General features: G+C 36.2%; 2 protein-coding genes across 5 annotated transcripts in view; both read left to right on the top strand.

The window, feature by feature from the left end:
* LOC134851782 (coiled-coil domain-containing protein 66-like) overlaps positions 1–25,314 on the top strand; it is a 263,446-nt gene that overhangs the window by 5,121 nt on the left and 233,011 nt on the right. The window lies entirely within an intron of this gene.
* LOC134852012 (WD repeat-containing protein on Y chromosome-like) lies at positions 994–25,313 on the top strand. Its single transcript, XM_063868288.1, has 21 exons — positions 994–1,083; positions 1,536–1,716; positions 2,379–2,510; positions 4,442–4,593; positions 5,778–5,939; positions 6,269–6,384; positions 6,785–6,963; positions 7,128–7,313; positions 10,362–10,466; positions 10,721–10,850; positions 11,423–11,595; positions 11,922–12,071; positions 12,979–13,140; positions 13,323–13,445; positions 13,749–14,417; positions 17,723–17,953; positions 19,638–19,901; positions 20,051–20,068; positions 20,507–20,668; positions 24,617–24,777; positions 24,975–25,313. Exons 1-21 carry the CDS (start codon positions 1,063–1,065, stop codon positions 25,215–25,217), a joined length of 3,720 nt encoding a protein of 1,239 aa, XP_063724358.1. The 5' UTR covers positions 994–1,062; the 3' UTR covers positions 25,218–25,313.

Here is a 25,314-nt window from a genome sequence, read left to right as displayed (position 1 = left end):
AAAGTAACGGAATATTTGTGCTCGGGATAGTTTTTTTCTTCAAACAAATTTTGATTTCTTAACCAGCCATTTTTGACGGAGTTTTTAAGTATCATTCAAAAAATTGTGTTTGTTGTCCTGAGCTTAAATTTGAAAAGATATTTCACCTTTGATCTTTTTTGTAAGATTAAGAGTGTTTAAAGATTGCCAGTATGGTCAATTTGGGACAATTAACGCGCGATGTATTCCGCGCTATTAACGCGTGAGCGGATATTTAAAATTGTTAACGCGTGAGCGTTCTAAATTGTTTGAAGCAAGCTTACTTGCCATCATTGATTGGTTACTAGGAGCGAAATCTATCATTTTGTATAATATATGGCGCGTGGGGTGATGATTTTCACAAAAAAAACTCAAACTAATTTTTTTTTCATTTTGTTATAGTACATTTAATGTTTTTTTAAATGTTTTTGCTGCTCCATAGACGTTAACAAGCAGTCAGATCACTCAGGGTTTCGCTGTGAAACGAGCAGTCTTGTTCTTTTTTTGGGAGTGTTTGCGGAAACTTAGCTGGCGGCAATTCGAATTGGAACTTTTTTAATGTAATATGATACACGAGCTCACCAGACTGCAAATGATCGTTTGCATCCTATATTTTAACAGTGAAAGGAAGCCTATTGTTATTGCAGGGAATGAGAGAGTTGATATCATGAGAAAATGTATAAATTTTTATGATTTAGGTTGAGTTTTATTGGGTTTCTGTAATGTTTTCATCATGATTTTTGTTGGAAGTAGAAAAAAACACGATTGCATCCAATTAAAAAAATACGGCCGGGATAATTTGCATACAATTCAATTTAACCATTCTGAAACTATTCTAGGTTTTGTTCACTTGGAACGTATCCTTTTGTTACTGTTTGCAACCAATAATAAGATAATCGCTTATTTCCAAACAGGTTCAATTTTAAATAGGTGATATTTTTGTTCAAATCCCATTTAATCTCCATAAATAAATCACAAAATACGGACGGTACTGTATATCACCTACCACTTTATCTATCTAACAGAACTGAGAACCCCAACAAAATGCACATCAAACAGATTCAGGTAATTTATCTATCAACTCTCAAATATATACTATTCACAAAATGGCGGACACCCCTTGCATTTTGAGGTTAATCGTTTTATTTGATCGTCCTCAAAATTTTTGAAGTTATAGGTAATTAAATTTCACGTATTACTTAGAAAAATTGAAAAAAGTTCCCGAATTCCAAAGCAAACTGCATATCTTAATTCAATTTGATCCTCAAATTCGTTATTGAGAAGGTATTAAACTCTTTCTGAGTTTTACTTCTGACATTTGATTTTGGATCAACACTTTTGTGAAATTATGCAGGATGGGGACGGGTTACAAATTGTTTGAGACCTTACTACTCACGAGCTTATTTGACAGCTTAAGCCATCCCCTTTTTTAAAAAAAACTTGGCTTTAACTGTTGAGTTAAGCTCATTTTGTTTACTTTTTTTTAAGAATCAAATGCTGCACAATTTGTTTTGAAGGCAAATAACTTGGAGGAGGAGGAAGAAGGGCAAAGATCGACAGTTGTTCGTTGGAAAGTGGTGGTGGGTGAGACAGTTATGACCCATGACGCGAAGAGGGACGCCCATTCGGGCAGGACTCGGGCCAGCAGCCGAATGAGTGGGGCGAGCAGTCGCGCCAGTGGCATGGGGGCAGGGGCAGGTAGGGATATTTTGGTTAAGCATTACCAAGTTCAAAATTTTCAGTAATGAAGTTCTTTTTTTACTCTAGGGAGAACCGGAAGTATTTTTCTTCCTTGTTTGAATGCTGTATGTAACAAATACAGCTTTTTCAGTGACCTACCGATGCTGCAACAGGGGAATTAATTTTTGCACGAAACTGTCTGTTTCAACCATTGAATTGAATAACCTTTTGATGTTAACTTTGCGCAGAGGGAAATTATTTATTGATGACAAGAGAAAAGGCAAGCAGAAGCAAAAATTTCATGTTTTTGAAAGAGTCTGGCACTGAATTGTGCTACTCATAGAATTTTTGCGATTGGCTAGCATGGTCTAATGCGCAAAACTCTTTGCTAAAGTCATGGGAAGATGCAAAAGCATTCAAACTTTTGAGATCACTTTGTGTTCCAGTAGCAAAATGAAAAAAAATGTTTCTGAATAAAGTTTTCAGTGTTGCAGTAGCTAATGAAAAAAAATGTTTATGAAAAAGTGTTTGTAAATAAAATTGCTGTATGTAAGTCGTTCCTTAAGATCTGCAGATCATTAGTTTATTTTTTTGTAAAGAAGACAATAAAATTGCACTTGAAATATGTAGGCAGTCCTTTTTAAAGTAAAATGAGAGTATAAGTTTTCGCTAACACATAGGGAGTGGAAAGGATTCCGGCGGTGGTGGGATAGACCAGGACACTGGACAGGAGGACTTGGTGAGGATGCAGGAGATATTCGAGGAGGCGGACGAGGATGGGGGAGGGGGACTTGACATAGACGAGTTTAAAGGTCAGTCAACCATCAGAAATTTAATGATAAGAGAAGTGAGACAAAACAAATTTATGGACGAGTCCATATGTAAACAGGGATAGCCGGTTACTGTGTAAGCAGCACAGAATTTTCCGACCGTAGTCTTTAGAAAACTACGGCTTAGAAAGTTTTTTTTTCCAAATTAGTGTAGTTTTTTCTGCTTGGTGTGATAAAAGGATCTGACGTAAAAAAAAAGTTAATGCATATTACTATTAGACAGTAATAGTAATATAAGCGAATTGGTCAAAAAAAAATTTAGAAAAAAGACTGAGAAAAAATTTAAAAATTTGCTTAAAATTAAATTTTAAGGTCTTAAATTACCTAATTCAGCTGTTGTAAGCCTGCTCGCTTGCTTTATTTGCTCGAACTAAGTCGAAAAATCAGAATTTTCAAAACGACTTTTATCGACACTTTTTTGAAATTTTTAAAATGTGGTTCAAATCACAAAATATTACTCAACCCTGTCCGAATATTATTTGTGATACTTGATTTTGCGTGGGAAAAAACTAAAACACACCCAACTACAAAGCGTCTCCCCATTTTCAAAAAGTTTTCGGCTCTTCCATTTTTTAAGACGGATGTGGAGTGGCGCTGTCACAAGGCACATCTTTTGTGCTTTGGAATCCCCTATTTGTACAAACAGCTAGCACAAATTCGGAAAATATCCGTTGGCAACCGCAGCAAACGCAACATGGATAAAAACGTCGGATTATTCAAAACTGAAAAAGATGCCTTAAAGTTCAGCAAAAGTGTTTGTTAGTTCGAGGCGATAGTAATCCTTTGAAACCTGACATTAAAGGGGATGAGCTAGATTGATTTCTGCAAACTGGTTTCTATATTGGTTTCTATATTTTGTATATTTATTTTCTTTATTTGTTGTTTTTTGTTGCGACTTTTAGCGGTACCCAAAAGAACCATTTCAGGCTAACCAAAAAAATTTAACAAAATTTTTACTTCTTGTTGTAGCTGTATTTTTTGGAACCTTTTAAAATTACTTTAAATCTTCCAATGTAGCCACATTCCGTTCTCTATGGGACGGATGAAAACAAGACCAGAAATCATCATGCTGCTGTTTGCCATTTTGGGTTCTCGTACCGTGCAGCGTGCCCTTGACGTTAACTACGTTTATGTTCAAGAAAGAACGCCGCTATGATTCATTGAATGATAACCGATCGTCCCATCAAAAGAACGGGCTATAAGCAACTCCCGTTTCTGTTGGTTCTATTACATGCCATGTACTAAAAGAGTTGCAAATAAGTTATTCGATATTCAAGCTTTTTCAAATCGATGCATATTGGAATGATTGCTTCAAGTTTGCCGATTAAAGTTGCAAAATCCAACTTACTTATGAAAAAAAACTCAAATTTGCGTTTTTTTCTATTCTTTCTTCTCGCGAGGGTTTCATTTTTTTGTGGTTGTTCTCAATATGAAAACAATGTAAGCAAAAAAGGAAAAACTCGAAAAGTATTGTTTTGATCTTAATTATATTTCAGTTTATGGCTCAAGTAATTGTGAACAAAATTTGAAAAATCGCGCGATGGACAGTTCCGCTAACCAATAAAGTTGCGACATGAGTCGCGTATCTCGGCGTCAATCTCTTTCTGAGCTGCTTTTTTCACATTTTGCCAAGGCTGTTAATGAAGCGGATGATTCTGTTTGTAAATTCTACTATTCCGTAACCGTTTCATCAATTACTATTTTTTATGCGTAGAATTTGTCGTGAAACTCCTGCTTCGCGTGTGTGGGTGTTTTACCTAATCTATTTTAAAAACAACCTTTTTTAAACGCTAAAACGCATGCTTTTTTGGTCAACAAGAAACAGTACGTCATAGCATTTGTTTTTTCTAAACATTTGGAATATCGTTTAGAAATAGCAGTTGATTTTAGTGTAGCTATTTGTTGTGTTGTAGTGGCGATGAAGAAGGTGTTGGGTGGTCGGGTGGATGAGAGGGAGCTGGAGAAGTTGTTCATGAAGGTGGACACCAACTGTGATGGCACGGTGGACTGGGACGAGTTCCTCTCCTACATGCTACTGGAGTACCTCGAGAAAGACCTCATCAAGGTATACTATTTTAAGTATGCTCTGCTATGTATCACCGACTCAAATACAATCTATTTCTCTCATCCCATTTGCCATTAAAACTCAACTAGTTATCATTTATTATTTGATAAATAGCCGAAATTATTTTTTATCTCGCGCCCATTTGGTTTTTATTTTTTCTTCAGATTTTTCGATTAGGTACATAGTTTAATAGCTGAAGCAAGATGAAAACTTGCTTTAAAAATATTCAATAAAAATCCATAATGCGATATCTGCTAAAATGAGAGACAAGCATTTTATTATTGCCGTTCAGCATTCACCAATTTAAAAGAATGCGACAAAAGGTGTGTCAGCTTTTCAGTAGAACAAAAGACCTTTTCAGGATTATAACCTGATTCCTACCATGATTGAGTAGATTCAACATTGTCGAAGGTGCAATCACCAATCATTTTTACTGGAAACGCGCTTGCATAATCAGATGAAGCATATCTTACAGTCTACGCGTAGCGGAAACCTTCAAAATCAGTTCGAATTACAATACATGAATGAAACTTACCAATAACTCTTGTTTCTGAGTTTTTGTTCTAACTACAGTATGTATTCTTTGTCCTAACTGTTTTTGCCATTCTTGCTCTGTTTTTTGAAGACTAAGTCTTTTGAGAACTATTCTTTTCACTTATTTCCGTGTTTATCTTCGTTTCCTTTTGGTATTGTATTTTGATGATTTTTTCATATTTTTGAAATTTAAGTCTATCTTTTCCAATTAAGTAATTCGGATCACTTTAAAATTTCCGCCTATGTTGGAAAGAAGTTGTAAGTTTATGAGTCTCCCTTTTCTCCTTTCCCCTTTTGGCAGTAATTTAAGGCATCCATTTGTGGCTAACCGACCCTAAAATTTTCTAATAGTGCCTTTGGAGCCAATATATACTAATTTTGAGGGGGATAGTGAGCAGAAAAGGCGATTTTTTCGTCAAAACATTCCCAAAAAGCCTAAAAACGTTTTTTCATCATGTTTTTAAAAACTCGCCTATGGCGCAAAAGATTTGGTTAAAATAAAATAGGGTCTTATCGTGATCTCAGAGAGCTCGGAAAATCAATTGGGTCGGCCTATAAAAAAGGTCGACAAAATTTTCGAACATGTTTTGAAAATCCGCCCCTCCACGACAACTTTTTCTTTATCGTCAGTCTCTTGTTTTTGTGCACAGGCGATGATGATGGAGCAGCCGTTTGTGCGTGATGAAGTGGAACTGCCTCGGAAGCACAGCCACTTGATAGTGAGAGTGAGACACACTCCCCTCACCCGAAGTGTCTCCTTCACCCACTCTGTCCCCATTCCCCACAGGGGAAGATACTACACTCTAGATGAGGTACATTATAATCAAATTCTTTTTTGATCACTATCCATATATGATTTACCATATTAGATGCAACCTTATCCCGTTATTCTGTCAAAAATACACGACTGTGCCAAAAGTTTCTTAACCTACTATGTGAGATTTCGAAATCTTTTCTAACCCTAACCAACCTCTTTTCCTCCAGCTTACCAAGAATTGGACTCCTCGTTTTCTAGAATATTTGGAGCTTTCCAGAAATTGCCGCTTCATCTATGGCATCTCCCAATGGATGAAAATACTCCATTTCCGGCTCTTTTGTGGGCATTGCCTTGACCAACTTTCATTTTGTTTTGTTATTTCAGTCTGGCGTGATCAACGTGTGGAACCATGCCTTCCACCACACCCGCAAGCTGCGATGTCCCCCCAGGGGCCACACTCCCCTCTGCTGTCGGGACATGGCTGTCATGGCTAATTTAAGGCACTCTTCCTCCATTTTTAAAAGTTTCATCTACTCTTTCAAAATCTATATACATAGAATTAGGTAATATCCCCTGAGCAAAATGAAAAAGAAAGATGATTTTTCTTCATTTCGATTGTATATCTCTAAGCTCATGGAATAATAGCAACTTACAAACGTTTCTCAGAGAAAACACATCGCGAAAAAATATTTCGGAAAAAATGTTTCTATAATTTTGTGGGTAAATTAGTATTTGCTCTTGTAATTGATTGGTAGTCTTATTTATAGGGTAGTTATATTTATGGTTTTATTTTAATAAATTTTTCTTGCACAAAATAATATGTTTTAAAGTTTAGATTAAGAACAGAATTTCGAAAGTTTTATAGGTTTCAAAAGAAAAATGAGGGCTGTACTAACCAACAATGTGTACTTTTAGTTTGATCGCAGTGGCGTCTACTCTGAATGAGTTGTGGCTGTTCGATGTGAGTAAGTTCGAGAAGCAGTGCAGTGTGACTAGACTGCCCTACAGCATAGAGTGCATGCACTACCACTACGACTACACAAACTCCAACAGAAGCTGTCTCCTCTGGGGCGACACAGGTCCCTTTCAACTTCTGATTTTTTCAAAAACAAACACCAAGTCACATAAAATGGCTCCTTTTCCTAATTTTACTTACCAATACTTTATAATATTAACAACATTTTGTGTACAAGCGTACGAACGGGAGAAACATCGGATTCTATTTCTCTTTCTTTCATTTTAGGCGGCAATGTGTTCATCATAGCCCTAACTGAGACTCTGCTGACCAGTTTCTTCTCGGACACTTTGCTCAACTCCAAGAGGGAGATGCCCCTGGATGTGTTCTCCTCTGGCAAATTCCCCCACTGCAAGTTCTACCAGCACAAGAACATCCACTCCAGCTGGACCAGGCAAATCAAGTTCCTACCAGGTTAGAAACTAGAAATAACGAACGAGAACATCAACTGTTGGTGAAATTTTTTTTGTCCCTGTCCCAAATATTTATGGCCTGCATTACGACACCCAGCTGGGTTCATTTGGTAGTTATATAGATTTCAGGTAATTTTGCTAAAAATGTTTACATTTAGTTTAATATAAGTGAAACATTGAACCCATGTGTCCAGAAATGAATTTCGGAGGTGAGATGCGGAAGCTTTTCATTTCCTCAGCAATTCGAACATCTGAGCATCCAAAAATTCCCCCTTTCGATAGTCTTTTGAGACATCCCTTTTTGCTGGCCAAATCTAACTTTTTAAAACACACACACACACACACACACACACACACACACATATATATATATATATATATATATATATATATATATATACGAAACGCCAATATGTACTAACATATTTCGAGAGGAGCGCTCGAGGAAAAAACGGGCAGTGCTGTGTAACCAAATTGGGTTCATGAACTGTCCACTCGCTGTTTCTGGTGCTTCTATTTTAAATTCTCTTTATATGCAAATTTACCATTAACAATGAGAAATAAATTCTTTCTTTCTCTTTCAGCTTTTTAGTGAAAACCAAAAATTTCCAAGTTCTCTTTAGCTTGTTGTTTCAAATCCTTTTCAAAATGAGGTTTTAATTTTCAAGATGGATCTTTAAAAACAAGGAGAGCTCGTAAAAACAATTCAGTCAACTTGCAAAAAAAATTTAGCAAAATTTTCAAAATAACGCGCTTCCCCTCAAGAAAGTCCTATAAAGTCCAGGAGGAGTTAGGATGCAAGCGAGCACATTATGTGGTCTGTTATAAAACTGAGCTTGCCTGAAAAGCATATTATCTTAAAGCCCTTTTAGACAAGATTCAGATTTTTAACATTCATTTTCGAAAAGTTATTTCAGCGTTGGGAAAAACTCGTCTGCATTTTTTAGTTTTTAGAATAACTTTCACAAATCACGCACTTCCAAAATGTCTGCACCCAAAAACGCATTTGTTACACTTCGAGTTTTCGTTTTCTAACTTAAATAAAATAGCAATAATTAATTTTAAATTTCTGTGTATAGATTTTTTGCAACATTAAAACCAGCGCTTAAGTGTCATACATGCTAAGGACATCAATACTACTTATATTGGGACAAACATTTTAAAAAAAATTTGGTTTTTTACTGAAAAACTCCGACTGTTTAACCATCCGTTTGAACGATAGTTTTACCCGCACTGCTCTCGGATTAAACAAACTTAAGTTTCATTGTCAGTGTCTATTAAAAGAAAATTAATCTGTTATTATCAATTAAGTACGGATTTCATTGATAATTGTTTTACAAAAATTTAAAAATGCAAATCAATTATAATCAATTTTTTTTATATAGACAAAAACAATGCATTTCTACTATAATTGTTTTTTCTTAACTTTATTGAGATGCAAAACTGAATCATACAAAGTAGTTTGCACGTTTCAAACTAAAGTTGTTTACCTGCTATTCAATTTCGATTTTGTTGTCTGCGTCAATTTGATTTTTATTTGTCGTTTTATGCTACTCAATTAGGTTGCTGTCAACCAATTTATGATTTTGTTCAGATGTTTTTTGGCGCAAAGTTGGAGCTATTTTTCAGTCAAAACTTTCCAAAAAAAGCCCAAAAATGGCTTTTTTGATTTTTTTTTTCAGAAAACATTGTTAGTAGAAGAATTTTTTTGTCTGTAACTTTGTATGCATGCAAATAATTTTTTGCAGGGATAGCGCGTCGTAACAGTGATTTTTCCACAAAAGTTTTCAATTGATTGGTTTTTTTGAGCTCCATTTTCAAAGTTTGACCAAAAAATCTGTCGCAACGCTTTTGCAGGGGAAGGGGGTGCCACGAATTACCATGCGGTGTGCGGGGGGGGGGGGGGGAGGGGTGGTGCTGTTGGTGTTGGTGAAGAGTAAGAATAAAAGGCAAGCGATGGGGGAGTAAAAGGGCAAAGGGACAAATGTTGGTTGGAGATAAGGGGTGAACGTGGGGATAAGTACTTTTATGGATTCATTTCACAATTCGAGAAAGTTTAGGTTTTGAAATCGAATAAGTCGTATACTCGTTCGGCAAAAACTCTGAATTACTAATTTGTTAAATGCAGAATTTCCTGCAAGCTTTTACTTGACGCGACACAAAAACTTTTTTTTAATTGACTTCAAACGAATTATATTCAATTTTAAATTTGATAAAACAAAACATTATTATTGGTTTTTTCTTCCATTTTGTCTGAATGCAACATGGGAATCAGCTATTTTGTTAACATTTTAAACCACAAAAAAACCCATTATAAGGGATTTGTTTTTTCACTTTTCTTGGATGCGAGTACCGTCCAAAAAGCAATGCAATTGCTTCATAAATTTTAAGATGTTTAGTAGCTTTTTTTTCGTAAAGTTATGGGTTTTAAAGTTCAAATTGCCAATTTGGGATAATATATAGGGGTGATATAATTTGTAATATTGACGCGTAAGCGACGAAATATTCCAATTCTGGAATCATGACCAATTGATTTAGTTTAATTTGTTTGATCTGATCAATGCGTGACCAGCCGAGAAATATTTCATTTTGCACTTTACATTGGGTGGAGAAAGACAGTGGAGGTTTTAGAAAAATTATTTTTGGCCAAAATAATCAATGAGTTGTTAAACCTCACAAGGACTCGGTATCCAGTTTCTCGCTTTTATATAAGAATATATTTTTTCTTTATTCACAGCCATTTTGGATTCTTGTTCAATACTCTCTTGCTAATCGAAAAACTAGCCAAAAAATAACAATGAATTTTCAATTTGTATTAACTATATGATTATGAACTGAGAAATCAGAGATGAGGAGCCGCATCAAGTTGAACAGCTCGTTGATTTTTTTCCTCCTTTATTTGCTGATCTGCAAACCTCAAGAATAGCATTAAAGTAAATCATTAGCCTTAATAATTTATACCTAACCTTTTGCCCATACTTATATCTTTTTCAACTCGTTAGATAGCCATCTTAAACGGTCAGATTACTTCATTAGTTTATTTTTGCAGGTTCATCTCAGTTCATTTCATGTTCCTGGGCATCCCAGAACTCGATGGTGGTATCCCTGCTTCGAGAGAACGGGCGACCTCCATATGTGTTCCACGTCACGAAAGGTAGACAGTTCACAATTATGTCGACTTCATTCCAGGGTTGACGTTTCAAAGGAAAAATCAATCAACTAGACTATTTTTTCTGGGTTGCTTGATTGCAGAAAACAATGATTTTTCCAATACTTTTGAAACTGCAACTGATGGATTAAAAATATAACAGCGTTTTTTATAATATTAGCAGCGTCATAGGAAGCGTTATGGAATAAGTATGATGATTAGCCACAAAGTGCTTTAGTTTGTGTCGTCTGGTTAATTAGGTGTGACGTGTTTCGACTACTCGGAGGAGTTGAATGTGATTGTGACCGCTGGAGTGGACCACAGAGTGAAGATATGGGACCCCTACATGCCCAGTCAGCCACTCAACATACTAGTCGGACACAATGCCAGGTAAAAGGGCTGAGGGGGGGGGGTGTGGTGCAGTAATGGAATTAGGAGTGGGGAAGGGATGAGTTTCAAAAGAAAGCAGCCCCTTCACAATTCAAGGAGTGATTGTACTAGGGCAGAAGGAGAAGAGGGATTGTACTAGGGTAGATTGGTTTTAGAACTTTGATCCTATTCTCAGTCCAAAAAGATTTACTTTTATCCTATTTCACGATATTTTAAAGGTTATTTTAGGGCATGTTGTATTTAAAATTTTCAGTTTTGCTCATTCCGACAGTTCTAGAGAGTGTCATTTGCTCATTAATTAGTTTTATGAATTAAAATGACGTTTTTTTTGGAACGGCAATTCTTTTTTGTTTTAAAAAGGCTAGTCTCATAATATGGGAACTGTATAACTCTTATTTTCCATAGACAAAAGTATGGAATCTTATCACTAGCATTTTCGGTGCAAGGCGATTAACTCGGCCTGTTAAAATTAAAAAGCCATTAAAATTCAAATAATTTCCTCGAGTATAAATAGCAGCTCTGTGAAGAACTTCATGCTAAAATATTTTGATCATTGAGCTCTTTATTTTCAGAGTGGAGTTCGTGTGTATAGACACTGTGACCAACAGTATCTTGAGTCTATCTGCGGACAACTATGTGAAAGTGTGGGACATAGCGGACACTAAGGTCACTCAGTCATTCAATGCCAACTATGTCCACTTGCAGCCCCATGACGTCACTGCAGTCGCATTCAACCCCATCGACGGTTGGTAAATTTCACTCGTTCTTGGTTACTATTTTTTCCTTATCTCTTATTTTTTCACAAACACCGTTATTCAAAACCACTGACAGGTCCGTTTTTTGTGATATTTTTCACAAAATGGTAGCCCTTGTTATCAATATCTTAGCTGCAAGCCAAAAAGTTGTTTGATACTGAAGGAAAATATGCTTTTATTGAAGACCTTTCTTTAGATACTAAGCATGATGTTTGTTTCTGAAAGATCATTTCAAAGAATTGACATTTTCGTCTAATGTTTTCCACGAAAAAACCGGATAAAATTGAATTAATCCGGTCAAATCAATTACTTACAGGCAAATTGATTCTGGCCACTAAAGAGATAGTGTTCCGGGAGCGAACAGGCAACTTGAATTCCAGGAAGACAGGTGCTAAAGTGGAGGATCCCAAGTCACATGGCAAAGGAGTCACGTGTGTTCTATACAACCCAGTCTTCGAAGTGGTAGGTGGAACAATGTGTTCTTCATCAGTTTAATAGATTGAAAACATCATACTCCAAGGGTCTTCATGTGATTTTTTTTTCGAAGTCATCAAAAGTTTTCTGACAGACTGTTGACTCTGTTTAGTCATAGAGTTCGCTTGCGTTCTTTGTGAATAATTTGGTTTCTATATCCGATTAAGTGAAGCGCTATCATTGCAACCTTGTATTTATAAGAAATGCTTATGCCAAATGAAAATTTTAATTGCTAAGATTGTAATTTTTAAGGCTTCTTCGTAATTAATTTTTGGAGTTCTTCTTTCTATTAGCTGCCTGAGTTTGCGAAAAACAGTTACGTTTCTATGTCTGATATTTTTCTTTAATTGATTTTGAGGTTTGCTTAACTAGCTGGTCTTGCGTGAAAAAAAAGACTTTCCAGTTTATCACTACTCGCCTATTAACGATATTAAGTTTTTCTCACTGAAATATCTAGTTTGTATTTGAGAAAGGTGATCTAGCCTAAATATAGGCGGTGAACCAGACGTGGATTAAGGGGGTGGCATTTTGACTTGTTTTTTTTTTCAAAAAATTGCTTGCGGCGCAGAAAATGTGGAACAAATAAGGTTTTGATAGTTTATAGTGATTTGAGAGAGCTCAGAAAATCAATTTCTATAAAATCAAAAAAAAAGTTCGACAGTCTTAGAACGTTTTTTTTTTGAAAATGCACTCCCTCCCTCTTCATCGAGAAAATCTGCGGGGGGTCTAAAGAAAATCTAAAACTTAATCTATTAACCTAAGCCTATAGTTTGTTTCTTCAGACTTCTTCAGAAAAATTATTCGGTGCAAAACAATCCTGATTTTTTTTTCATGTGCAGTCATTAACTATTATCCTTGCAAACGATTTGTCTCAAATATAATTTGCCGTTCCAAGGTAGTGTCTGCAGACCAGCATTCTACAGTTTGTGTTTGGGACTACAAGAATGGGAAGAAATTGATGCAGTTCAGTGGTTGTCACTTGTGGAACATCAATGGCAGAATCATCAACCTCGAGATCACCGCCATGGCATTTGATCCCACTTACAGACGTCTATTCACAGGTCAGAAACTTAATACTGATTTCAATCACTATAAGTGATATTTTGAGATTGAAGTCTGCTGTGTAAAATTTTTCTGTGTCTTCTGGCAATGAGGAAAAAATTCAACCCTCAGCAATCGCTATCACCAAAATTAATTACCTTACTTTGCATAAGTTGAATTCAACTTTTCTCTATGATGTTAGGATCCAAAGACGGTTTCGTGAAGGTGTGGAACTTCAACAATGGCAGTTGTCTGGACCAATATGAGACATGTGACGAGAACGAGATAGGTGGCATGGTATACATGCGCAACAGAATTTTCACAGGTAACTGCACAACGATTCTGTTTCATACAAATTCAAACTACCAGTCATAGAGCTTTTAAAAAAGTTATAAGGTACCTTTCAATTCGGGGTTTTGTCCAGTTGGGCGGTACTCAATATGAGAAAAAGTTAAATACATAGTTAAGAAACGATAGCATTCTTTTCCAGTATGTTGCATCCTGTTAAATTAACAAAACAATGTCATTTAAAAAAGAATGCCATTGCTAGAGTTATTTAATTTAAAATTTTTCAAAAAAAAAATGTTGTGCAGTTAATATGGTCAGTTAATAGGATCCGTTTTTTCAGGTGGTTGGAGCAAAAATGTGTACTGTATCTTCGATGCCAAAGAAGACGACGACAGAGACATCAAATGCTGGGAGCAGAAACACGTCGACGACATCCAGTGCATCACTCGCGTTGGCACGTTCGTCGTCTCGGCTGATTACGACGGTGACATCATCTTCTGGTATTCGGACACGGGTCGTTTCGCCTTCCGTTACAATGTCAACGAATGTGCCTCCAGCATTCAAACACCTCAAGAGCTTGAGTTCAACGAAGTGGCTTCGGACGTTATCGGGTCTAAAAGCAGAGCCGAATCGCGACGTTCGATGTACACCGGACGACGAAGCAAGACCTCTTCATCTCGTGAAAACATTTACAACCGTAATCGCAGCTCAGGATTTTCGCAACACAGCTCGGGTAGGAAGTTTCACAGTGCTTCGAAACGTGTTGTGGAACCATTGGAGGAAAAGTACTGCAGTGTCGTTACTATGACGTCATTAAATTCGAGGGTTCTGGAACCTACGACTGCAACGCTGCTAACTGCTACTAGTTTTGGCTGGGTGTATGCCTGGGCAGCTTCAGTGGGTACTAAGATGTTGGGTCAATTTTTCGCGGCCAAGAGTGACAAAGTGGCGATCAATGCTACTGCAACAGACCCTTCGAATCTGATTTTTGTGACCGGCGATTGCAAAGGTTCACTCATTGAAAAATCAAGCCAAATTTAATGAACTTTTCATCAAAGTAAAAAGCCACAATCTTAAGGTGACCGATGCTAATGGTCGATCAAAAAGTAGAATTTTTTTGTCGAGTTTTTTTTAAATGATCAAATTTTGTAATGGATGCTGTTTTTAAAAGAAAAAATACAAAATACGAGCCGTTCAGCTTTTCACGGAGAGCCGCTGCTGTGCCCCTGGTTAAAGTTTGCATGAAAAAAATTTGTACATTTTTAGACTGGCTTATGTTACTTTACCCCCGAGCATTGAGCACGGATAATTTTGTGCCTAAATCCTCCGATCTTTTAGTTAGGAAGCGGAGTGTTAGCCACTTTACCAGTGCTCCGCTATGTTTTTTTCTAGTTTCTACTGGTTTTTTCTAACTTCTCCCAATTTACATCCTTCATTCCCTCCTTGTCCCCCATCCCATGTTAAGTACCCTTTTAGGCCACCCCCGCCCAATTTGATCTATCCAGTTAGTCGACCCCTTAGAGATTTTACCCTTCCTTCCAGCTTACCCCTCCATTGCGTTTCCCACCTCTAACCTGCAAGAGAAGGGGCGATAAACTGGGGGAAGGGATAGAGAAAAAACGTGAGGGGGGAGATGAGGAAGGGTGTGCGGGGGATGCCGAAGGGTGTGTGGGGGAAATGGAATGATGTTAGGTTGTTGGATGAGGTGTATTAGGGTATGTGTGTGTGTGGGAGGGGGAGTTTGTGTGGAATGTGGCTGGTGTGATGGGAGGCAGGGCTTGGGGATTGGTGGCGGAAAGTTGGTGGTAGGGGTACACGTGGATGAACATGTTCGTTCGGGTTTAAGTTTTGCAGAAAACGCTGCAAAAGTAGAGTAAAAAATTTCATATTTTCAAAAAATGATCAATTTTTTTGGGTTTTATGAACAAAAAAAATCGATTATATTGTAATAAAACCTGGTTTATAATCTATTATAATGGATTATAACGGATTTTTAATTATTGAAAAAATCGGTTAAATCCCTTATAATATCCATTTTCTTGGTTAGATGGGTCATGAAAACTGATTATACGGGCTAAATTTAGCCGATATAATCCGTTGTAATCGGTTATTTTCCATGAAACTCTAGTACGGGTAGTTCTCAAATAGAAAAATGTCTATCATGAAGATGCTTACAGGAATTTGTTTGTGGAAATTGTATGATTTAAACTACTAGTCCGCACCGGTAGTCAATAAAACTATTGTATCTTCTCTCCTCGTCTCTCTTTAGTGGATTTATTGTTCCGACTTTCGAAGAAAACGGAATATTTATGATCGGTGTGGTTTTTTTTTATTCAGTCGATTTTCACAGATCGAAATCATTCTTTTCAACAGAAATTTTTTATGCCCTATTAAATTAATCAGATTGACTTCTTGAGTTCAAATTTTAAAGATACTTTACCTCCGATTAGTTTTTGTTAAGTTCTGGGGGTTTGAAAGTCGCCAAATTAAACATGTTCTGGACTATATTATAAGCGCTTTGAAGAGTTTACTCATAATGCTGAGAGCGTAACGCGAAATAATTAAGCATGGCAAAGTTTCCACAAAATCTTTCCAAATTGGTTTGAGGCTAGCTAATTCGTCGTATTAATTTCGTACGACCTAAAGTTTGACACTTTGGTATTGTCCAATATTTAAAGGTTTTCAATATTTTCTTTTCCAAAAACTATTCAAAATGAAAAAGGGGACAGTCTAAACATTCAGGGCTTTGCCCTGATATACGAGCACTCTTGTTGTTCCGACTTTCGTAACGAAAAAAAAAACGGACTATTTGAGCTCGGGGTGCTTCTTTTTTCTTCAGACAAACTTTGACTTCGTAACTAGCCATGTTTTCCGGAATTTTTTTTATCTCATTTAAAAGATATTGTTGTCCTGAGCTTAAATTTGAAAAAAAAAATTCACCTATGATCATTTTTCGCAAAAATGTGTGGGATTTAAGATTGGCTTTTTGGCCAATTTGGGACAATTAACGCGCGATATGTTTCGCGCTATTAACGCGTAAGCGAGATTTAATCCGTCTTATAAATCGTTCCAAATTGGTTGAACGAAGCTTATTTGCCATAATTGATTTGTTACAAGGAACGAAATCTATCTTTTTGTACTTTATATGGCGTGTGGGGGGATGATTTTCATAAAAATTTTCAAATTAAAAAAAAAAATCAATTTTTTTCTTACAATTAATTTTTTCATGTTATTTCTGCTCGTTAGACCTCAAAGGTCGGTCAGAGCGTTCAGGGCTTCGCCCTGATACGAGCAATCTTGTTGTTCCGACTTTCGGTACGAAAGTAACGGAATATTTGTGCTCGGGGTGGGTTTTTTTTTCTTCAGACAAATTTCGACTTTTTAACTAGCCTCTTTTGACGGAATTTTTTTATATCGTTCAAAAGGTATTGTTGTCCTGAGCTTAAATTTGAAAAGATATTTCACCTGTGATCATTTTTCATAAAGTTATGAGGGTTTAAAGTTTGCTATTTTGGCCATTTTGACCAATTTGGGACAATCAACGCGCGATATAATTCGCGCTATTAACGCGTAAGCGAGATTTAATCCGTCTTATAAATCGTTCCAAATTGGTTGAACGAAGCTTATTTGCCATAATTGATTTGTTACAAGGAACGAAATCTATCTTTTTGTACTTTATATGGCGTGTGGGGGGATGATTTTCATAAAAATTTTCAAATTAAAAAAAAAAAAACATTCATTTTATTTTATTTCATTTAATTTTTTTTATATTATTACTGCTGCTCCATAAACCTTAAAAGGCAGTCGGAACATTCAGGGCTTCGCCCTGATACGAGCAGTCTTGTTCATATTCAAAACCGTTTTTTTTGCTGAGTTGTCGATAATTAAGACTAGCATTTCGGACCGATTAGAATACTTCCGGTTTTTTATTTTCACATACAATTTCTGACTTTAATTTCAACGCGTAGTTTTTAGTTGACTTTATCGCAGTTCCTTATTTAGTTTCAACATCTCATTTAAAATTCAAATTCCGAGCTCAGTATCACATAGTTTGGCTCCACCGTTTAAATTTTGCAACTAATTTGGCATTAACTGTCCTGTCCAGCAGATACTCAAGCTGCAAGCTCTTTAGAGACTGAGAAGTCATTTTGAGTCACAACGTAAAATAAGAGTAAATTTAAAATCAAGTTGCCGAAACTGAAACGATTTTGTTAAAATAAATGATGATTGTTGAAATTAAATCAAGAAATATAGAACTGAAATACAGTATTCGGAATGTTGAAACTGAGCGCAACTTGACCATATATATTTCAGGTTACATTAGAGTTTGGAGCGTGAAGAGAGTTGCGATTGGGCGCAAAGAGCGAGAGAGACTACTAGAAGTGGCCGACTACAACTTCGCCTTCCCCTTTGCCCCCTATTTGAAGAAAGTGAGTCGCCAGTTAGCTGCCACAGAGCCACTGGAGGTATTTGCAGATATTCCCAAACTGTCTGTGCCGTTACTCGCGTCTTTCAAGGGGCACTTGGGAGCCGTGACTGCGCTAGGTTGGTAAAACAGTTTCATGTGTCTATTGTTCCGACCACTGAAAGTGGGGAGAAAATATGTCTTCCGGTATGTTTTAAACTTTTTGTATTTTTTGCCAAGCAAAATCAAGTAGAATTGGTAGTAATCAGAATCGGCCCTATGATAAGCTATATTAATGAACTTTCATTCGTGACTCGAGCGTCATTAAGAAATTTCCAAAACGATTTCTCGCAAAAACTGGTGTGAAACTTTTTGTTGTTAATCTAATTTCGAACTGTTTCGAAGTGTTTATTTAAGGGGTGAAATTTAAATTTACTCCTCAAAAACTAATTTGCGAAGTTCTATACATTAGTTGAAAATTAAACAAACAGCAAAATTTTTGATTTTTTGTTTCGATCAATAAAAATAGGGAGAAACTTTGTATTCGGATGTGTTTTAGTTTTTTTGGTTTTCCACGCAAAATCAGGTGCCACAAATAATCATCGAAATGGGTCAAAGGATAAATCATTATAAAGTCGTTTTAGTCGTGTTTCAAACGGTATTTAAAAATTTTCAATTTTTCCATTTTCAAAAATGTCGATACACATTTTATAGAGAAAAATAGTTTTGATGTTTATTTCAGCGCTTATTTGGCAAAACAGATTTTCTGAAAAACAAATGAAAATCAGTGAACAAAAAATTTAAAAAGGTTCATTGTCGATCATGCCTAGTTCGCTATTTTTAATATTTGATCGTATAGTTCTGGAATCCACCAAGAGCGACGCTAATTTGGTGGAAATTAGAAAAAAAATAACTTTAATTAATGAGTTTGATCGGAACATTCTGTGCTAATTGCCCAGCAACAGGCTATTTTTGTTTTTTTGTTAATCCTCATTTGCCGACAATTTTAGGTCAATTATGCTCAATTATGCTTTTTACTTATGTTATGTTATGAGCTCTCTCTCTCTCTCTCTCTCTCTCTCTCTCTTTCTCTCTCTCTCTCTCTCTGCTCTGATTTTTTTTTCAAAAAAACTTTCTATAACCCCGCCAAGCAAAAAAACGTCAGTAAAAAAAACAAATTTAAAAAAAGAGGATGAGTGAGTTGACTGATCGTAATTAAATTTTTTTGAGGATATGTTTTTTTGATAGATGACATTGATAGATGAATTTTTTGCAATAAATGACGGACAAAACAAAAGAAAATTGAAAATTGAAAATTTACTTTGATTAATTTCTTAATAACTTTTGTACTAATTACTTGTTGTCTAATTTCAACCAGAGTTCATTTTTCAATTTTCCGGCCCACAATTTTTTTTTAACTAAAAACTGATCATTTTTGGCGCTGTTATTCATTCAAGAATTACGATAAAACTTCCGGATCAATTTCTGTTATAATTAAACAGTTCGTTTTCAGTTAACCCAACAAAATCTGAGGATTCTCCAAAAAGTTACACCAAACGTTTTAAAATAGCTTTAGGATGAAATAATTGGTTTTTATCAATTTTTAACATAACATATTCTGGCTATCAACAAACTGATTGATACACAACTGCAACAAACTTTTTTTGATGAAATGAAAATATTATTTTTTGTCAATCAAGTTGTACATATTTTTCGGCTACATAGGCAAGCGCAACGTGATTCAGTTATATGAAAAATTGTCCCGGTCGTTTTTTGAATTTACAAAAAATTGAAACTCAAATTCAAATTATAAGAACTCTTTAGACATCATTCCGGAGAGCCACCTGATTGTGAGTGGATCTAGTGACGGATCTGTCAAACTATTCACAGTAGCTGGAAAGAGCATCGGAACATTCGGACAGCCTAGAGCATGGCGCAGTATCAACTACTACCTTTCTGATAGCTCCAGGGGAACTATTCCCTACAATCTGAAAAGGGCTTCTTCTCCTAGTAGTAATATGATCATGAGGGGAAAGAAGATAGACCATTGGGCCTCACTCAAGACCATCTTCAAAACATCCCAAATCAGTAAGAACGATTTCAACCAGAACTTATGGGGAAGATGAATATAATTAGTGTCATCATTGTTTGTTTTAAGAACTCGAACATAAAAAATATGAGTAGAAGTTTTTATTAGTATTTACAGAAATTTGAAATGATTTCGAAAATTTTTTCAGGTTCAGTTATTGGAGAAGGTAACAAACATACTTTTTAAATTTATGCTCCGTATTATATTGGAACTGTACACAACTTCTTTATATCATAGGGGTATTATTAAACCTCAATCTTTTTCATTGGAGGCGTTTTATAACTTCATCCCGAGTGCACATACGTATTGCAAGAAAAACGACATTTAATTGCTAATTGGTCCGTTTAATAAATTATCAGCTTAATTTATTTGTGTAAGGATTTCTTTTTCATAGCGTGTTGGATCTTGAATCACATATCATGGTCATGCTAATACAAATTTTTGTTGCAAAGACGTCGCAGACATGGCCGGTATTTATATCATTTTAGCACAATTTTTGCTATGAAATTGTTCATCCTCAGAAGTTTCATCACAAATATTCAGAGTGATCTTTTTGGAAATATTTACAGAAAAAATTGTTCTATTTTTCTTTGCTTTTTTCTAGAAAATTCGATGCTCAAATCGAGAGGAGTGAATGCACGTCGTGAAACAGAGCGGAGCAGCGACTCCGATTCGGACGATGGCAAGATCCCGACACTGGACGAGGAAGAACGAGAGGAGTTGTTCAAAGATGATTTCTCTTTCGACATAAGGAGCGATCTGCTAGGTGGGTTTGGCATTTGGATTAGGCTCTATTTTGTATTTGGATTACGAAATATTGCTAAAATCTCATACACCGGTGAAACTTAGTTGAAATATGCTCTAATGGTTCCGTGACAATCAATCCCAGGCAATTCTATGCAATCCTATTTTACATTTTGTGCCAATATACTCTATGCCATTCTGACCTACGCTATTTTACTTGTTACTTTCTTATTGAAGGTCGTCAGTAGGCAAATTTCACGCGCTTTGCTGTTTGTGGGCTCTAATTTTCGTTTGAGTCCTACCTTCTGTTGGCAAGCTCGCACTCGCAACACGTTGGCACGCACGACTGCGGCGATAATAAATTTGCGTTTTTGCTGCTAATCAGCCAATCGTTGTTTCAAGGTCATTTGAGGCTGTTGCGAGCTTGCCAGCAGAAAGTAGCCGTCTATATACAAAAGTTAGAGCTGATTATTGCCTAGAAATTCCGGATATCGCCGAGAGCGACGCATGCCCTCCAGCGACCTTGAATCAGCAATTGGTCAATCAGTCTTTAACTGCTCCTTGCCAATGCTGACTGGGGAATCATTCGAGAAACCAAAACACATTCTAGCTTAAACTTCGACTAGAGTATTCATTTTTAATTTCGCTCAACTCAGACAACCCTGTGTATTACGTATGTAGCAATAGGAATGGCGACAGTTAGTTGCAAGCGACTATTCGTAGTATTTGTAAAAAGCAAGTATTCGCAGCACGCGTCGATTTTTCACATGCAGCATTTATTAGCTGTGAAAGCTCTGATCAGATCAAAAGAATTCAAAGGTATAAAATAAAGAACAAAGAAATTAAAAATCAAAAATGAACGAGAAGCCCTCAAGTTGTTTGAGAATTATACTGTTGCTACAATGTTCAAGGAGGTCAACTAATATGGCTTGGCTTCTTATGGCTTTTTCTTGGCGGCCCTTTCTCCGGCAGTTATTTCTACCAATTTGTTCTCCGACAAAATTTTTTTTTTCTCAGGAATTGGATTTTATTATGAATTTATATTGTGAAAGGTAGGGTGAGCACACCTATCTAGAAAAGCCTACGCCTTCCCTCGGCCGAATTGTTGGATTTTTGTCTTCCGTCTTTTGCGATGATCGTAACAGAAGTCTTACAAGGTCTCTGCACACATCGCTACTTGAATTTATCTATTATTTTTGAAGCGGCTTAGATTGAAATTTTCTCCGACGTGGACCAGTGGTTGTTTTCCTCGTTAGCTTTTCCTGGCTAGCAAATTAAAGGCATACCCGCACCGAAGTTTCATGGGTAATAATCGATTATAATGGATTTTCGTTGACTAAAATGTTGTCTATATAATCGAGCATCATGTCAAATTTAGACCACGTAATCGATTTTTAATCGATTATAATCGATTATTTAGGAAAAATTTAAATCCATTATAATCCATTATAATCGATTATAATCCATTTTTGTTTTCAATATAATGGATTATTTTTTGTACGTAAAATCCATGAAAATTGATTAAATTTTGTAAATAATGACTCTAATTTTTGCAACTTTATGCAAAACTTGAACGAACACGTTGAACTAGTGGCCGCCAATATGTAGTAATTTTCCAAAAAGTGCCCAAAAACAGCATTTTTGACCAGCTCCTCACGTCAACCACCACCCCCCCCCCCGCCCAACGTATCCACCCTCCCTCCCCAACGTACCCCCCATACGTACCCCCCACACAACCCACGACGTACCCCTTTCACGTACCCCCATCCCCCACGTACCCCCCATCACGTACCCCCATCCCCCATCCCCCTCACGTACCGCCATCCCCCATCCCCCCAAACACGACGTACCCCTCTCTCTCTCTAGTTAGGGGACATCTAAATCTAACTGTAGTACGGGTAAGCGTGGGGGAGTTGGTGTGGGATCTATAGGTAAATTTTTGTAATTTTTCATAACTCGATTGAAAATAGGAAAAAAAGAAATTAAGCGAGAGAACAAAAACTAACTTAAGCTTAGCAAAACTCTGAAAAAATGAAAACAACAAAAAGATTTGAATAAACAGATTATATTCCATTATAATCGATTAAAATGGATTATTTTTCTTTTGATAAATTTTTTTGAAAATAATCGACTATAATCGATTATAATCGATTATATTGGGATTTTATTGATTAAAAAAATAATATCATTATAATCCATTTTCAATCGATTATAATCGATTATTTTTGTTATTTTGTAGAGACTGACAATTAAAATCCAATTTAATCGACTATTATCCATGAAACTTCAGCGCGGGTACCGGTATCAGTATTCGCGTTGAGTTGCAAGATATAATTGCAACGAGTGATTCCAAACAAAAGTCGTTTAGATGCTACTAACGTTTGATTTCTCTTATTTTACAGTTAATTCATTTCAATTTGGTATTCAGTTCCCAATTTGAAGTTTTGTATTATTTGCTGAGTTATGTTTCCCCCACAACCAACGCAAAACAATTTACTTTAATTGATTCGCGTCGCTCTTTAACCCTCCCCCCCCCCCCCCCCCCCAAATTAGCAATTAATCGTGCTGCTAACTGTCGCTCGATAATAATTGACCTCTTAAATCAAATACATTTTCTGCTACATCTACTTTTTTTTCATTATCAAAGTTTTTTGCCCACCCGGCTTGAGCTCACATTGAAAATTAGCGAGAAAAAAAGTGGAAAAAAAGCGATCGCCGTCGATGAATTATCGATGTTTCTTGCCACAATAGCAATTTTTATCAATAAATATCGTTAATTTGGCTTACTTTCAGCGATGAAACAGCGGTAAAAAACTTTTCAAAATGAGAAAAAATAGTGCTCTAACAGGATTTCGATCCCCTAACGTTGAGATTTATAGACATGTAGGCTACCTCTGCGCTTTCAATCCTTGAAAAAACTCAAGCTAAAAAGCTTATCAGCTAAATCTCTCATTTGAAAGCTACTAGAATGAGTTTATGCGATGTTTTTCTACGGAATCATTACTGGAATAGCTCTGAAAAATCTTGCAACAAAATTTGAATTATACATGAATCAGCGCTGGAAAATAGCGATCACTGGGATACTACAGAATAAGCGATCATTAACGGTGGAACTTCAACCAGGGCAGTTTTTGCACTTGTTTTTGCTTAATATAGCTGCCCTACCCATAGACTCTTCAAAAAATTAGTTTAAGCTTGGCACTGCTGTATCTGAATTTTTGACTAACTAAAAAAAACCAATTTTACTCAAAATAACAGCTTCCCTGCTGAATTGTTTTGAGGGGTGGGTGCTGATGTTAACTTGATCTACTGGAATCATAACAAAAAGGCATGAACTTGCACTCGATCAAGAAAACTTTAAACGATCATAAAAACTGGGTTATCTAACAGAGTAAAAACGGGCATAAATTCAACTAAATGCTCTCGACTGTTGATTTGTCTAAAATTGAAAACTTCGCATGAAAAGTTTTTCATTACCTATCATTTTGCTGTCATTTTTCTGCTTTCGGCAATAACCACTTTATTAAAACCAAATATTTCCATAACGACAAATAAGGGTACATAAACGTTAAGGAAAGACCTATTTTGATTGTTTAAAATAAAGCCTAGACGAAGATAGGCCCTGAAAATTTTTACCAAAGAGTTTGGCTTAAGACACGTATGGTAAAATGGGACGGTAAATTTGCATAGGCTAGATTGGAATAGAGTAAATTGTGTTGCAACCGCTCTGGTAACCGTTTTGATTACATTAAATTGATATTGCGTAAGTCTGTAAGTCGACGTAACGCTTACGAGAAACAACTCAAAGTATTACAAAAAAAATTCGATGTAATGAATGGTTATATTTGCAATTTGTGAATAGTTAAATTTGGTTATGTAGCAATTTGTAGGAATTGTTTTTACGATAAATTTTTCAAGAAAAAGTTTACTAGATACCAGTCTCGTAATGTTGTAGAAACTTCACTTTTAGGTGCAGCGTATAAGGGAAAAGAGCCGAGCAACAAGCACAAATACATGAGTGGCTTCAAAACGAGAGAGTGTATGGTGGACAGTAGTGATGTGTACCATAATCTACACGTGGACCATGAACTGGAGAAGTTGCCAGATCTGCCCAAACCCCCACTGCTCAAGGTCAGAATAAGATTTGTACACCTGAAGATTTGTAAGTTATGAAGGCCCCTGCACTAACCAAATTCAGGCCGTTAAGTTGTTACTATAACTCTGCAAACGTTAAATTTTTACCGGTGTTGAGAAAAATATCGAAATTAGAGTTTGGAACATTCTGTCCTAATTGTAGCAAAGATTTTGATTCTTGTTTTTTTTTTCAGGAAGTATTGGCCAAACAAAATGCTATTCAGAATGACATCCAGAAAATGAGACAGCGACAAGGGATGCTCAAAGTGGTGAAAATGACAGTGAGCAACGCCAGAATAGGAAAAACAACCAAGGGTCTGCCGTTGAATCCAAAGCCAGCTAAACAGCTGCTGGCGAAATCTTTGGATGCTACCACACTTGATCGCTGCATTCAATCTAACGCCCGGAAATTTGGCAAAAGGGCCTCTATCGAATGAAAACATATCACAAATGCAAAAAAAAAACAGCAAATCTTTTTTTTTCGTCAAATTATTAAATAAATTCAAAGCTCAGATTAAATAATATAAATATTAC

This window comes from Symsagittifera roscoffensis, chromosome 7 (genome assembly GCF_963678635.1).
Source record: "Symsagittifera roscoffensis chromosome 7, txSymRosc1.1, whole genome shotgun sequence".
In the NCBI taxonomy this organism is placed as follows: domain Eukaryota; kingdom Metazoa; phylum Xenacoelomorpha; order Acoela; family Convolutidae; genus Symsagittifera; species Symsagittifera roscoffensis.
Note: the sequence above shows the minus strand (reverse complement) of the source record. Positions and strands in the feature narration are given on the sequence as shown.